General features: G+C 43.5%; 1 protein-coding gene across 5 annotated transcripts in view; it reads right to left on the bottom strand.

Annotated features, from left to right (window-relative positions):
* CTPS2 (CTP synthase 2) overlaps positions 1-16,272 on the bottom strand; it is a 97,738-nt gene that overhangs the window by 20,239 nt on the left and 61,227 nt on the right. For all 5 annotated transcript variants that reach the window (XM_069462866.1, XM_069462867.1, XM_069462868.1 and 2 more), the window contains 2 exons: positions 15,363-15,459; positions 907-962 (listed from right to left, as the gene is read on the bottom strand). In XM_069462866.1, coding sequence (XP_069318967.1) covers positions 907-962; positions 15,363-15,459 — 153 coding nt within the window. The remainder of the gene's footprint in view (positions 1-906; positions 963-15,362; positions 15,460-16,272) is intronic.

The raw sequence follows: 16,272 nt of genomic DNA, 5'->3' as shown, positions 1-16,272 counted from the left end.
GGTACCCTATCACTCTTGGCAGATGAATGTGGCAAGGACCTAGGTTTAAGCCCACTGACATTCAGCATTGCCCTGGCAATGGTTACTAGTTCATGGGTGAGCAGGTAATCCAAGTTCATTTCCCTATCTGGGAGAGGTGCGTGTTGCCCCAGTTGCTGCCGGCAGCCATCGGGCAAAGCAGACACACAGAAAAGGGCAGGGCCAAGAGACTCACAGAGACGACAGGAGCCCTGGCTGTACCATGCCTGGAGCTGCCCAGCCTCTGGACTGCCTGTTCCCTGAGATAACAAATTTCCTCATTGCTTAGCCTGGTTTGAATGATAACGGGCAAGGATTTCTGTTCTTCACGGCCAAAAGCATCCTAATTGACACACTAATTAATCCTGGTACAGACAACCTAAATTTCTGGAAACCTATGCTTCTCATGTGGCAAGCTCAACAATTAACTCCTCTTTGTCATGTGACACTAAGCCTCAAGCTCGATGTAAACTTCCAAAGGTGCCACGTTGATAACGAGGGGACACATCCCTATCCCCAGAGGCACTTGGCTCCTTCTCAGAAGATTCAAGTCCCTTTTTTCCCAAATCTGGCAAAATAAAGGCTAAGGATAAGGGACAGGGACCTTATTTTGGTCTAGGAGACAGCAGTTAGAGTAGCATAGAACCCTGATATTCCCATGTTCAGGCACTTAAAGATTTTGCCTTTGGAAAGACAAAAAGAAAGCAGTCTTCCCACCCCCCACCCATGTCCTCTGGAAGTGGGAAACTGTAAGAAATTTGGCACGCCTTCCCTGAACCCTATAGATGCCACCTGGCTGGACACCTTTTCAGAGGGCCTGCTTGTAATCACTGGAGTTCCTCCCATGAAGCACCCATATTCTGCAGTAATTCAGTGTGAAAGCTGTACCTCGTATCGATGTCTGTGTCTTTCTTCTATAAAAGGAACGTCACCATAAAGTTTCCCTGTAAAGATACAAGCGTGAGATTAATACTGGTGTAATCAGCTTTAGAAGCACATCCACGGCATATGTATGGAGGAAGCCTGTTGGATCTCTTACTATCATAGGCCTAAAAGTGAACTAGACTCCAGGGAGTGATCTACATTTTCTTCTCGTAGAGGATAGTGATAGCTTCTTTGAAACCCTGAAGCAATTCTCAAGTGAGTCATCACTACTGCGCGAACGGCAGCCCACTGTCACCCAAGTCCACCACGGAATCTGTGGGACTGAGACGCTTATGCCTGCACCACTGCTTTGGTGCAGATTCACGATGAAGTTCATTTCACAAAGGAAGAAAACAAAACTGAGGGCAGGGCAGGGACTTGCCCAGAGCCCAGCCTTGCTGAGCAGCACAGTCCATTCTTAAGTCCAAGGCTTTCTCCATCCCATCAGATGCCCGTGTATTTGCACACGGTACTTGCCACATTCCAAATGTACCTATGGCCTCACCTTTAAAATGTATTTATCCTTAGTGGGGCAGGGTGGCACGTGTCTGTAGTCCCAGCTACTTGAGAGGCTGAGGCTGGAAGATCGCTTGAGCCTAGGAGTTCGAAACCAGCCTGGGCAACATAGTGAGACCCTTGTCTCAAAAAAATAAATAAATAAATAAATAAAGTGCCTATCTGTTGACACTACGATTTGACTTCTAAGAATTTATCCCAGAAAACAGACATGAGGACAAAGATTTAACCACAATCATGTGAACTGCTGCATTATTTAATAACAAACAGTTGGAAATAAGCTGAGCATCGAGAATAGAAGATTGGTGGATTAAATGGCAGCACGCCTACACCAATAATTCTTCACCAGGAACGTCTGGCTGGGAACCATCTGTGGAGCTGCTTAAACATGCTCACACAGCTGAGGCGCTGCGGCTCAGGGTAGCACCCTGGGTGGGACCTATTTGGAGATGGGCTCAATGACGACAGCGTCAGGTGAAATGGAGTCGGATCCATCACCAAACGACTCCCAAGAACTCCTCATTGGAGCACGTGGAGAAGCAGGATGGCCCAATGACCAAGTGAGTTCCAGCCCTGAAGCAGTCTGAGGGGACCAGAGGCTATTCCCATAGCCCCAGCCCTCCAAACACAGACCCCAAGCACACAGCCAAGGGACGAGGACATATTAGTGCTGAAAGTCATCCTCAAACTCCAACAGAATCAGGTGTGAGCCGGGCTCAGTTCAACAGGCAGGGGATTATCAGACTCTCAAAGACATCATGAGCTGAAACAGGATGTTTCAAGCAAGAAAGACCAAATAAATGCCTTGTGTCTCATTTGAGCTTTTGATTTGTATCAAGGAAAAGCATATTGGTTGTATTCTCATGTGACTCTGTAGGATCAATGATTACAATTGAACTTCTAGTTTCAATTCTGTCCACATAGACTGAGCTCTCTGGTGATGATGTGAATGATAGTGGTTTTTGGTTTGTTTTTTTTTTTTTGGAGATAGTGTTTCACTTTTTCACCCAGGCTGTGCAGTGACACAATCATAGCTCGCTGCAGCCTCAAACTCCTGGGCTCAAGCAATCCTTCTGCCTCATACACCAGAGTAGCTGGGACTACAGGGATGTGCCATTATGCCTGGCTAATGTTTATTATTTCTTGTAGAGAACAAGGTCTCACTATGTTGCCCAGGCTGGTCTTGAACTTCTGGCCTCAAGTCATCCTCCCACCTCTGCCTCCCAAAGTGCTAGGATTATAGGCTTATGCCCGGCCGATAGTGAATATTAAAGTATGTGTTTTAGAAAGATGAGGAATAGTGGGGGCAGGGAGCTCCACTGAGAGAACTCCAACATACCACTCAGAGGGTATGCTCAGGACAGCCTTTGTACTAAAACTATTGGTCCATAAAATTTAAAAGAAAAATGAGAAGTAAAGCACAATAATATACAATTGGAAAACATGGAAGCATCAGGAAGTTACAGAAAAAAGAAGTTGAAAGATCTGGACCTAACTTTGAAAGGATTCTAAGTCTCCTATGACCTCCAACCTTGACATTGATCTTCTCCTATAGTCTAAAATTTCTTTTCTGCATCTTTCATTACGAGAGATGACTTAGCAAATCCAATGATAGAGGTTGGCGACATTACCAGAGATGGGGAGGAAAATGGCACAGATCTCCCAATTAGGATATAAGGAATTCTATCTTCGAGTGATAGGGACTCGAAGGGCATTGTAGGAACTTTTAAAACAGCGTGGTTTATGATAGCAGCCTAGTTTAAGGCAGACTTTGTGTTTGCTAAAGTATCTCAGAGGTGACAGAAATGGGGAGGGGACTGTAGTGACTCTGGAGCCAGACTGCCTGGCTTCAAATTCCATGACACCATTTAATGGATAAGAACCTTGGGAAAATTACTTAACCTCTCTAAATCAGTTTCCTCATCTGTAAATTGGGGATTATGATGGTTCCTACTTCATAGAGTTGTTGTGAGGATTAAATCAACCAAAATGATGTGTGAAGCACTTAGAATAGTAAGCAAACCATGTAAGAGATTGCTATTGTTACCTCCAGACAAAGAAATCCAAATACAAACAAGGGAGCTAGAACATAAGCTCTACAAAGTAACAAACACAGGGAGCTGTCGCCTCAATTCTTGAGAACACTGCCCAGCGCACAAGCAGGTACTCAAAGATTTGTTGAATGAATGAATGAAATATATATATAATGGATATGGTATATCATGAAACATGTTTCCAGAACTTTGGAAATTTTCTTTTGTGTATTCAAAAATCTTTCTGGGCCGGGTGCCGTGGCTCACGCGTGTAATCCTAGCACTCTGGGAGGCCGAGGCAGGCAGATTGTTTTGAGCTCAGGAGTTCGAGACAGCCTGAGTAAGAGCGAGACCCCGTCTCTACTAAAAATAGAGAGAAATTATATGGACAGCTAAAAAAAAAAAATATATATATATATATATATACATATATATATAGAAAAATTAGCCGGGCGTGGTGGCACATGCCTGTAGTCCCAGCTACTCAGGAGGCTGAGGCAGGAGGGTTGCTTGAGCCCAGGAGTCTGAGGTTGCTGTGAGCTAGGCTGCCGCCACAGCACTCTAGCCTGGGCAACAGAGTGAGACTCTGTCTCAAACAAAAACAAAAACAAAAACAAACAAAAAAAAAACTTTCTGGATTACTTACAACTCTATCAAGAATGAATTTACAAAATTAATCTATTGCTATATACATGAAAAAGGAAAAACTAAAATTTCCTTTAAAACTCTATGTTGAGAGTCAGTTCAGAATGCTGCCAGTTAAACTCTATTTGAGAACACCCTGAACACAAAATAAAACTACAAATGCTCATTCCAGGGTCCCAGTACCCCGGCACCAGGGATTCTGATTTGATTACTCTCAGGAGGGTATGTGGGTTTTAAAAATGCAACGTGAGTTACTCCAACATGCATCCCCGGTTAGGAGCCACTGGTCCACACCGTCACTGAAAGTGCTGTAGAAGGACATTCAATGACAAGGCAAAATGCCAGGTGCTGCTGAAGGTAAAATGTACCTAGGAGTCCAGTAAGAGACTGAGAGGTGGATCCACCCTGTTGACAGGAGCAGTCCTCTGGGTGGATTTATTTAGCACATGTGCCATGCAGTGACCCTAAGCACAAGGGAAAATCTCAACAACAATGAAATGACACAGTCTTCCTTTCTGTCCTAGTCTTTTTTGGAGGCCAAAAAAAAAAAAAAAGCCACAGATATTTACTGCATGTAAGCTTAATGCTCACTTAAGAAGTAAATGTCAGCAAAACGTAAGAGAGGCCGGCGCGGTGGCTCACGCCTGTAATCCTAGCACTCTGGGAGGCCAAGGAGGGCAGATTGCTCAAGGTCAGGAGTTCAAGACCAGCCTGAGCAAGAGCGAGACCCCGTCTCTACTAAAAATAGAAAGAAATTATCTGGCCAACTAAAAATATATATAGAAAAAAAAAATTAGCCGGGCATGGTGGCACATGCCTGTAGTCCCAGCTACTCGGGAGGCTGAGGCAGAAGGATCACTTAAGCCCAAGAGTTTGAGGACTTAAGCCCAGGAGTTTGAGGTTGCTGTGAGCTAGGCTGATGCCACGGCACTAACTCTAGCCTGGGCAACAGAGCAAGACTCTGTCTCAAAAAAAAAAAAAAAACTTAAAAGAAAGATGACCCACAGAAGTGTTAGGACCTACAAAATACTCCCACTATAGGCAGCAAGACACCAATAATGTGTGTAAGAGGATTATCAGAAACAAAACTTTCCCAAATTATGCCATCCCTTTCTCTAAGAGATTCTGTCTCATACCTACTACATTTTCACCCCTTTAATGGCCCGGCCGACCCCCACCCTCATGCGAGTAATCCTAGCAACTGAACCTAATTTCTTTCTTCCTCTTTTTTAGAATAAAAGTTTCCCCCATAAAAAAGCTACAAAAGTTGGAAGGAACCCAAAATGTCCACTGAGGGATGAAGGGATAAACAAAATGTGGTATATCCGCTCAATGGAATATTACTGTGCCTGTCCCGTCACGTGAAACAACGTGGATGAATCTTGAAGACAAGATGTTAAGTAAAACAAGCCATTCACAAAATGACAAACACTGAATGATTCCACTTATGGGAGGTATCTCCGAGAAGTCAGACCCATAAAGACAGAAAGTAGAATGGTGGTTGCCAAAGAGGGGATGGGGAGTTGTTTAATGAGTACAGTTTCAGTTTTGCAAGATAAGAGTTCTGGAGGTTGGTTGTATAACAACGTGAATGTATTTAACACTATTGAACTATACACTTAGAAATTGTTAAGGTGGTAAATTTCGGCCAGGCACAGTGGCTCACGTCCACAATCCCAGCACTTTGGGAGGCCGAGGCGGGAAGATCCCTTGAGGCCAGGAGTTCGAGACCACCCTGAACAATATAGTGAGACCCTGTTTCTATAAAAAAAAAAAAGATGATAAATTTTATGTGTATTTTGCCACAATTAAAATTTTTTTAAATAAAAAATAAAAGTTACACAGCTGCAATCTTGCCCCCATGCCTTCTTCTCACTCACCCCTCATTCAAACCTCCCACTCCCATCCTTTGCAACCTGGCTCTCGTTTCTGCGATTTTACAGAACTGCTCTCTAAAGTCCAGCGGGTCTGTCTGCGGTTGCCACCTGAGCAATGCCCCCTTCGCCTTCTGTGACCTCTGCTCCTCCGGGCACTCTCTTGCCCCATTACCTGCTGGGACCCCTGCCAAAGACGGTATCCTCCCTTTGTCTCCCACATTCATGCCCCTGGAAGCTACCACCCATATACTGTCAACTCCCATACCTTCTGATCCTTATCTGGCACCCGGTGCCACATTTCTTATTTCCAAGGGACTAAAGGAAATCACCTATATCATCTATAAAAAGGAAAATCACTACCTGATGGCTTCATTGCCTCTTTTTTCTTGGTAGAACTGCCTTGCTTTTGCACAAACATCTCTGCTGCACCAGTGTCTTAATTTAATTCACTTTTAAGACTGCCTAGAACTGTGCCCTGTGCGAATTAGGCATTTTAGGAACCAGAACACTCTATGTACGTGCAAGGATTTGCTAGTGTTTGTCTAATTTGAAGATCCTAAGAGGCTGCCCGGGGTGCAGATATTTGGTATACTTGGCTTACATTGTGTTGGTAGACATATAATATTTTTAAAATGTAAATAAGTTGCCGACATTTTAAAAAATTGAGAGATTTCACATCAAACTCTAGATTTCCAGATTCTCTTAAAAATTTAGAAGACTGGCAGCAGTGAATCCACAGTTCTTCATGCAACTATCAGCTGTAGCAGTGACTCCCCTTTGATGGGGCACATGCTTGCCAATTTGCCACAGTCCCCACCTCTCCCTACTGTCTCACTAACCCTGGGCCCCTGTGTAGCTGCTACTGATTGTTGAGCTTAAGCTGAGGCATTCTCACACCTGGCTGTTTGCATTTGCACCCTGGCCCTACTAGCCTAGCTGCTCAGTGCAATGTGGATTCAGTGCCTGTATCCCTCCTTAGGCCAAAGCCATGGTTTCACACTGGCTTTCAGAAAGGGCCTGGGGGCAGGGTCTTACTCTCTCCTCCCACAAGACACTTCTGAAAGCTGTGGAACCTTGTGTCGGGGCTCTCCACAAGTGTAGCTGTCAGCTCTGGGAGCTATTTGGGTTTTTCTGTCTCTTCTTTGATTACAGTCCAGCCATTTGGTATAGTGAGGTGGTCAAGGGTCAGCTCAGTGACTTTCTAACAAATGACCTGGACAAGTGCCTTTAACTTTGCTAAGATTCCTTTTTTGTGTGCAAAATCGTGGCTAGGCCCTCGGGGTGCTGAGAGGAACAAGTGGAACAATGCACATGATGTCTTCATTACTGCTGTTCAGAAAGTGCACAGTTGGGGCATGAGCTTTCTCCTTTCTTTCTTACTTTGGGGTTTTAGTATGTCATTCCTCCCATTTTTATAAAACATCTCAATTCTTTTCAGAATCTAATTTTATTTTCATTATCTGCTTTTATCGCAATTGTCTAGTATAAAACATCTGAGTCGAAGAATGCGCATCTTCTCTTTTAACTCTGCATTGTACTGTTACATTCTTTTTCATTGCTTTCATCTTTTTTTTTTCCTATTTAGTATTCTTATTTCATTTTTAGCATCTCTTTTCTTAGATGTTATGCATTCTTCTGAGAGTCACAGTGGCAGAAGGGGAGCAAGGAGCTAAGAACAGAGGGGAGGGAGAGAAACTTCCAGACAAAGGGGGTGCCACCTAGCCTCCCACTATCTTAGGGGGACCCTGTTTTTAATGCCAGGTCATTAACTGATGTTTGTCCCAGGCTTGGAGAGGATGGCAGGTCAATACAGGAAGCCCTTCACACACTGTCACGACAGTCACACCTGAACAGCGCCTTCTTTGTGCCAAGCACTGTTCTAGGGGCCCATATGTATAACTTACTTAACCCTCACAAGAACCTCATGAGGTAGGTGCCTTGCTTTTCTTTTTTTTTTAATTTTTAATTTTTTTTTTTTTTTAGAGATAGGGTCTTGCTATGCTGCCCAGGCTGGACTCAAACACCTGGGCTCAAATGATCCTCCTGCACCAGTCTCCCAAGTAGCTGGGACTACAGGTGCATGCCACCATGCCCAGCTAAGTAGGCACTCTTCTCATCCCCGTCTTTCAGACGCAGAAACTGAGGCGTGACGAGGATAAGTAGCTACACATAGCCAGGGACTGAGAGCCTCTTGTGGGCAGTGGCTCCTGGGACTGGCTCTTAATACTCTACCAGTTCTCGGTGAAGTGATTAGGACAGTGCCGCTCTAGTGCCATCTGTTGTTGGATTTAAAGGAGCCATGTCCCAGACCTATGAGCTATCCTACTAACAAATGGTTTCCCCAGTAAAAGGCAAGAAGCAACAAGAAGAGAGCCACCCCGTGGCATGGATCTGGGCTCTGGTGACAGGCAGGAGGCTCCCCAACTGGTCTACTGCTCTCATGAGGCCCCACCATGCTTTCAAATTTGTGTCTCAGCACAATGACAAATTCCCATGGCATGGAGTCTCAGGGTCCCTAAGTCCCCATGGACCTCTTTTAAACTGTTTTATAAATCACCTCATTAACCCAGCCAAGGTTTTTTGTGTGGTGTTTTCTTTGGGAAAAAAAAAAAAAAACTTCCTAACAACCTAATCGCACCAGGAACTAGAAGCTGTTTTTCTATATCAATGCTTCGATGAGAGATAAGAAAGCAAAAGCCATTTTTCTAGCCCCTGAAAATTTATTCTACCTTCTCCCCATTTCTTTCAGTTCTTTCAAATTTTTGATTTAACCACTCTGCATTTCCAAGGTCATGAATTGTACCTGGACGCTTCACACCGGGCCTCATTCAATACCTTCCTAATGGGCCCCTTGCCTTGTTCTTTCTGAACAAAACTCTTTTGTGTTTCACGGTAAAGCAGAACCGGTCGTTTCAGTCAAGTTCTTCTCCTTAATATGAGGAAATGCATAGAAGGTCCCCAAAAGGAATGAAGCCTTTTCCTACAGCATTCAATCCCCACCTGCCGGGTCCAGGCGACTTTGCTGGGGTCCTACATCCAGACACGTGTCACACTCCTGCTGGCATCACCCCGATGAGCTCTCCCTGGCCTCCTATGCCAGCTGTCATCTGCCTGCATCAAGTCTCACCGTCCCCACGTCATCTGCTCTGAGGGTGAGGGTCAGCTTCACAGAACTGACAGGAAACTGTCATGTCCTGATCTCCAGTTATATGGACTGCACTGCCCTGGGCTCCTAATTCCTTCACGTAAGTTGCATTGTGTCCTCAACTGGACTGCACACCTGCACAGGTGAGACGGCATCCATCTCACCATGACCACGTGCTCATGGGTGGGTCTCTCCCTCCTATGCTTCCTCTGCAACCTTCCACCTCCTGGTGTTCCCTTGCCTCTAAGGGTAAGGGCTCCCCAACTGTTTGGGGATTGGTGTGGAAGGCACAGAAAATTCAGGGACTTTAAACTCGGCTGATGTTAGCATTCCTACTTAATGCGCATATACCAGATTGTGCAGTATTCAAACACGGGAACTGAATGGTCAGAAAAACATATTCTTTCTAGCAGGTGGCAGTTTGGTTTGAAAACCACACTCAATACAAAGACTTGCTTCCTTTCTTGGATGTCTTGGCAACACATCTTGGACTTAACCAAACAAATTAAGGCTGAGATCTGTAATCTTTTGGAGACACAATCAAACAACTTGTGCACGGGCCCCTGAATGAGCACCGAATCGTGTCTGAAGTTCTCGGTGCTTAATTATGTTCCCATTTCTTGTGGAGTCTTCAAACCCTCTAATAACTTAGCTCCTCAGTGCTCCCCCAGGTGACCTCTCACCCGAGCCTGATGCCTCCATCTCCAGCCACTCCGCATTCTAGATTTCTTACTCTTCAGAGCACCCCATTTAAGACCTACCTGCTCTGTGCCATTTATCCCTGTTTTTCAAGTCATCTAATGAGCTAATCAATCAACTAATGCATCACTATAAGGAGATAAGCCCTGCTATCTAACTTTCCAGATAAAATGGGTTTTTTTAAATTGAGGTATAATTTACATGCAATAAAATATACAAGTCTGAAGGATAGAGCATTTGATGAGTCTGACAATTGTAAAATGTGGGCTCTAAGAGTTACATTTTGGAGAGTGATTGATTCTAATGGTGGGACGGTGGAGCCAGGGTGGCGTGTTTCAGTAGACTAGAAAAGAACATAGGAACATTGTCCCAGCCCTGGTCTGACTCTCTAGGCTGTATGCCACTTCACCCCTCAGGACTGCACTTCTGCAGCTGCAAAATAAAGAAGTTGGATCAAATGGCTTCTGAAAGCCCTCTTGGTCTTATTCTCTGTCACAAAATAGGATATTTCTGCAGACAAGTGAACAAGTCGGGAGTTGCTGTCCTTCCACTCTCCCTAGGATGGGAACAGTCTCCCCGCCTCAGCCACACACTTCATGCAAGGTGTGCTTCTTGTTTAGATCAGGATTCAGCAAACCATGGCCCAGCCCATAGCCAGATGGGATCCGCCTGACTGTTTCTATTTGGCCTTCAAACTAAGAAAGGGTTTTTTAAATTTTCAAATGGTTGAAAAAATTCAAACAAAGAATAATATTTCATGACACGTTAAAATGATATGAAATCAAATTTCAGCACCAAAAAAAATAAAGTTTTATTGGAATATAGCCATGCTCACTCACTTACATATTTGCCTAGATCTGCTTCACACTACTATGGCTGCAAAGCCAGAAATATTTCCTATCTGGCCCTTTATTGAAACAGTTTACTGACCCATGGTTTAGACCATTTAAAAGACTTGGGGCAGATAGATCTCTATCTTTCCATGTTTAAGTGCTAATGAAGACTTCAGACCTAGGCAGTATTCGCACAAGTAATCAACATTTACGCAGGGAGAAATTGTCACTTTGCAGCAATGAAAAGAATTGCAAAATAAAGTACAATAATAACGAGCTCTTTGTGTTCTTGCTAAAAGAGCAACAAGGAAAATAATACCAGCAAAAAGACGAGGGAAAGCAGGAACACTGGTACAGTTGACGTCATTATGAACTGGCTCACCCTCTGCCAAACAATCTGGCAGAATTATCAGTCATAAAAGTGTTCATATCCTTTGGCCTAGTAATCCAACTCCTGGAAATCTATCCTAAGGAAACATTCAAAAGAACAAAATCACTGTGTCAAGACGTCCGAATCAGTGTTTTCCTAATAAAAAGCCAGGAACAATCTGAAATGTTTATCAGTAGGAAATGAATCAGCAGATCGTGGCTCTTTAATGCAATTAAATACTATATGCTCAAATAATAGACATGAAGACCAGATACATGAAAAGTTACACTACAATAAAAAACTATATAGAAACTAAGCATGATGAAGTCAGAAAAAGATCATGGATATGCAATTAATTAGGAGGTAAAGGGTTATAGATATACAATTTAGAAAAATATCTTATTTCTTAGGACCCTTAAACCAGTTTTGACAATTCCACACAACTGTCATTAGCCCTTTTATAAGAAAAAGCCTTTGCAGACGAAGATGACACACACATACAAAACACAGGACAGGAGCAAGCCTCTGGGAACACATTTCTTATAAACAGAGCAAATGATCATTACCAGTACGTTTGTCCAAATCAATTTGTACCTATAATTTCTACTTCAGAAAAAGTGAATTCATAGCTTTCATAACCCTTAAGGGACTAACAGGTAACTGAGAAAAAAAGAGGAACTGTTCTTGAATACAAAAAGTATTAATAGAATCACTCTAGTAATCTGGCCGTTGTGTCTATCAATATCTTTAGATTTTGGTCCTATTTCAAGCAATTCTCTTTTACTAGAGAACTCTTTACTTTTCTGTTTTTCATTTAATCCAGAGCATTGTAAGCACTACCCTTAAATCAAATTTAAATGACTAGCATTAAAGCTTTCTATCAAAACTGCTATGTTTTCACAGGCAATGTAAGCAAATGTACTTTGTTCATACCATTCTTGAAAAAATGTGCTGACTGGGAAAAAAGCCTACAAAATAAATGTGCCAGATTAGGGGGGTGGTGAGGAAATCCTACAAAAAAATGCTCCAGCTTGCATAAATAAATAAATGAGGCCGGGCGCAGTGGCTCACGCCTGTAATCCTAGCACTCTGGGAGGCCGAGGCAGGAGGATCCCTCAAGGTCAGGAGTTTGAGACCAGCCTGAGCAAGAGCGAGACCCCGTCTCTACTAAAAAAATAGAAAGAAATTAGCTGGACAACTAAAAATATATAGAAAAAATTAGCGGGGCATGGTGGTGCATGCCTGTAGTCCCAGCTACTCGGGAGACTGAGGCAGAAGGATTGCTTAAGTCCAGGAGTTTGAGGTTGCTGTGAGCTAGGCTGACACCACAGCACTCGGAACTCTAGCCCAGGCAACAGAGTGAGACTCTGTCTCAAAAAAAATAAATAGGCCAGGAGTGGTGGCTCACGCCTCTAATCCTAGCACTCTGGGAGGCCGAGGCGGGCAGATTGTTTTGAGCTCAGGAGTTCGAGACCAGCCTGAGCAAGAGCGAGACCCTATCTCTACTAAAAATAGAAAGAAATTATATGGACAGCTAAATATATATATAGAAAAAATTAGCCAGGCATGGTGGCACATGCCTGTAGTCCCAGCTACTCGGGAGGCTGAGGCAGGAGGATTGCTTGAGCCCAGGAGTTGGAGGTTGCTGTGAGCTAGGCTGACACCACGGCACTCTAGCCTGGGCAACAGAGTAAGACTCTGTCTCAAAAAATAAATAAATAAAATCCTACAAAAGAAATACATTGGCGAGGGAAAAAAAAGTCTGCAAAACACTATGGTGCAATATGACACTCAATAGAGCCATGTACAGTGGTCATATTCTTATCTTTGGCACATTTTTTGGAAAACCTGTAGAAGATAGTATCATATAGGTAGGAGGGCACAGGTTCATAAATCACATGCTTCTTGCAAACTATGAAGCAGAATTTAAATTTAAGGCAACAAAATTCAACAAATTGTTGCCTAGAAACAACCCCAATGTCTAGTGGCTGATGCATGGATAAACAAAATGTGGTATACTCATATAATGGAATATTATTCGGCCATTAAAAAGAATGAAGTTCTGATACATGCTACAATGTGGATGAATCTTGAAAACAGTATGCTAACACAAATGACCACATACCATGTGGCTCCATTTACATGAAATGTCCAGAATAGACAAATCTACAGACAGAAAGTAGACTAGTGGTTGCCTAAGTTTGATGAGTGGGCTGGTGATAGCTATAGGGTTTCTATATGAAATGATGAAAATGTTCTAAAATTGACTATGGCCTGGGCACAGTAGCTCATGCCTGTAATCCCAGTGCTTTGGGAAGCCAAGGTATGAAGATCCCCTGAGCCCAGAAGTTCAAGGTTACGGTGAGCTATGATTATGCCACTGCACTCCAGCCTGGGTGACAGTGAGACCCTATCTCTAAAAAACAAACAAAAACATTTTTTTAATTAAAAATAAAATAAAATTGATTGTGTTGATGGTCATACAACTCTGTGAATACAATAAAACCAGTGAATTACACACTGCTAACAAATGAATTATACGGTATGTGAATTATATCTCAATAAAGCTGTTTTTAAAATTTTTCAAAACAAGCTTTGGCACTGTGTTTAAGATTCATCAAAACCATCAACATTATTTTTATGTCTACTATAAAAAAAACCAAAATCTTAAATAAGTCCTATCTCCATCAAGTTTTTAAATATATTGAGCACAATGCTCTTTTTAAAAACCTTAGTGCAATTATCACTGAATCTTTTACAGCAGATATAATTTTAGAACATTAATGTTTTTCACTAACCATTTTTTGTCACTTAGGCAATTATTTGAACAAAGTTTCAAAGTATTTGAAAATATCTAAAAGCCAAAGAATTGCTAACATCCATGAAGAGGAGAAAAAAAAATTCTTATATAGTATTTATACAGAAAAATGTTAGTCACTTAGAGAACAATGGCTTCTTATCCAGAGAAAGGAGGAAAATGTATTCACTTTGAAATCTTTCCTTTTTAAATTTCACTCTTGCTAGGAAACTTTATATTCCTTAGAAGCTTTATATCCATCTTTAAAGGAGAAACTCCTTTTATTTCTGGCCTAGCTCTTCCTGGAGTTAAGAAGGCATTTTTCTAAGGTATTATCATAACTTCACAGGAATGACCCGGACGCCCAAGATCCCTGGGCCTTCCTCTGCAAGGACCCTTTGGCACCTGCCCTGCCCCCTTTATCACACTTCTCCCACTAGTTTTGAGGCCCTGGGAGGGCAGGGCTGGTTATCTGTCCTGGTCACTGCTATATCAGCAGAATCTAGCACGGTGTATAGGATGGGCGCTCAAGATATATTTATTAAATTGAATTAAAGGCTTTGGAGGTTTTTTATTCATTAAGTTATTCTCATATTATATGCTAAGCTATAAAAAAACGTTCCGGCCGGGCGCGGTGGCTCATGCCTGTAATCCTAGCACTCTGGGAGGCCGAGGTGGGCGGATCGTTTGAGCTCAGGAGTTCGAGACCAGCCTGAGCAAGAGCGAGACCCCACCTCTACTAAAAATAGAAAGAAATTATATGGACAGCTAAAAATATATATAGAAAAAATTAGCCGGGCATGGTGGCACATGCCTGTAGTCCCAGCTACTCGGGAGGCTGAGACAGGAGGATCGCTTGAGCTCAGGAGTTTGAGGTTGCTGTGAGCTAGGCTGACGCCACGGCACTCACTCTAGCCTGGGCAACAGAGTGAGACTCTGTCTCAAAAAAAAAAAAAAACGTTCCACAGAAGTTAGAATTAATCTCATAGGGAGAAGGAAGATCAGCAAATATCAGAAGGCAAGCCACACCATCCTTTCCTCGCCCCGTGCTGGGACTACTGTTACATGCCACTGCTCTCCTCCTCAGGAGTTCATTCATGAGGCACTAAGAACAATCAGACATTAAACAATGAAATGGGGACCGGTTTTGATGTAGTGGAGAGAGCCACGGATTCAAAAGAACTGCATGTGAATCAGGGCACTCTACCCAGGAGCATCGGTGACTCACAAGAAAGCCCGAGCAACAGGGTGTTGTGCAGATCTCCTGGGAAGGGGCATTCAGTTGCGTTCTTCCAAGGCCCGCCCATGGGAGAACTTTTCCAGGGCAAGGAATGCCCACAGCAGAGGGTCGGCCAGCGCAGGGGAGAGGGGGCAGAGGGAGGGTCAGAGCCCCAGAGGCTGCTAGACGGGGCACAGGTGAGCCTCCACCGAGAAGCCCGGAGCCCTGCACAGTCACGGGAACGACACCCAACACCCGGTAAAGTAAACGAATCTGGGAAACTTACTTAATATGGAATTCTCAGTTTTGAAAACAGTTCTTCTTATTCCCAGCCTCATTGTTCCTCCCAGATTGCCAGGGTTGTGTTCAGGCATATCAATCACCTTAGAAAACAAAACAAGTCCGGTTTTGCCATCTTGTAAAAATGTAATTTCTCAAATTTCAATTGTTATTTAGGGAATGATCACTAGGTAAGGATGTTCCCTGAACTGTAACATCTGATCAGACCTTCCGACGTTCCCGTTCGAATATGGCCGTAATGTACACACTCCTCACGCTGGGCTTCCTCTCCGCCGCTGCTTCTCATCTTTGTAAAAAAATGTATCAGGAGCATCTTATGACCTTCCTGCTGCCTTACAAATACTATCAGTTCCAGGCAATGTTCACACTTCACGTTCTGGGCCTCTGGGGCCTCCCACGCGGGTACTCATGTCTCTCCCCCGTAACCCTCCTCCCACTGCCCACTGCATTCCCCAAAGATTTTCCATAAGCAAATCTGTCAGTCCTTCTGGAAAGGTGTACTGAAACAATCTATTTATAGAAAACTGCTAGAAGGATTTCTTTTAAAAAAGAAAAAGTAGTATCATCCATCCTAGCACATTCTGTAGGCCAGAACCCTAAGGGGCACCCCTGATCTCTCCCTCCCCACTTTGTCAAGTCCTGCTGATTCACCCCTTCCTGATTTACCTCCTCCACACTTCCTGCACCCATCCACTTCCCTCCAGCCCCTCCCCAGGCCACAGCAATGGCTCACTAACTGGCCACCCAACATTCCTGAAGTTCCAGCGCACCCTGCACACTGCAGGCAGAGTGATCTATTCAACCAGCAAATCTTACTTAGTGTGGCATTCCTCCTGCTTGAAACCCTTGACCCTGTGGTCTCAGCCCAACCTAACCTAACCCTCCAGCCTCACTCT

This window comes from Eulemur rufifrons, chromosome 30 (genome assembly GCF_041146395.1).
Source record: "Eulemur rufifrons isolate Redbay chromosome 30, OSU_ERuf_1, whole genome shotgun sequence".
Taxonomy (NCBI): domain Eukaryota; kingdom Metazoa; phylum Chordata; class Mammalia; order Primates; family Lemuridae; genus Eulemur; species Eulemur rufifrons.
This window is presented reverse-complemented; position numbering and strand designations above follow the sequence as displayed.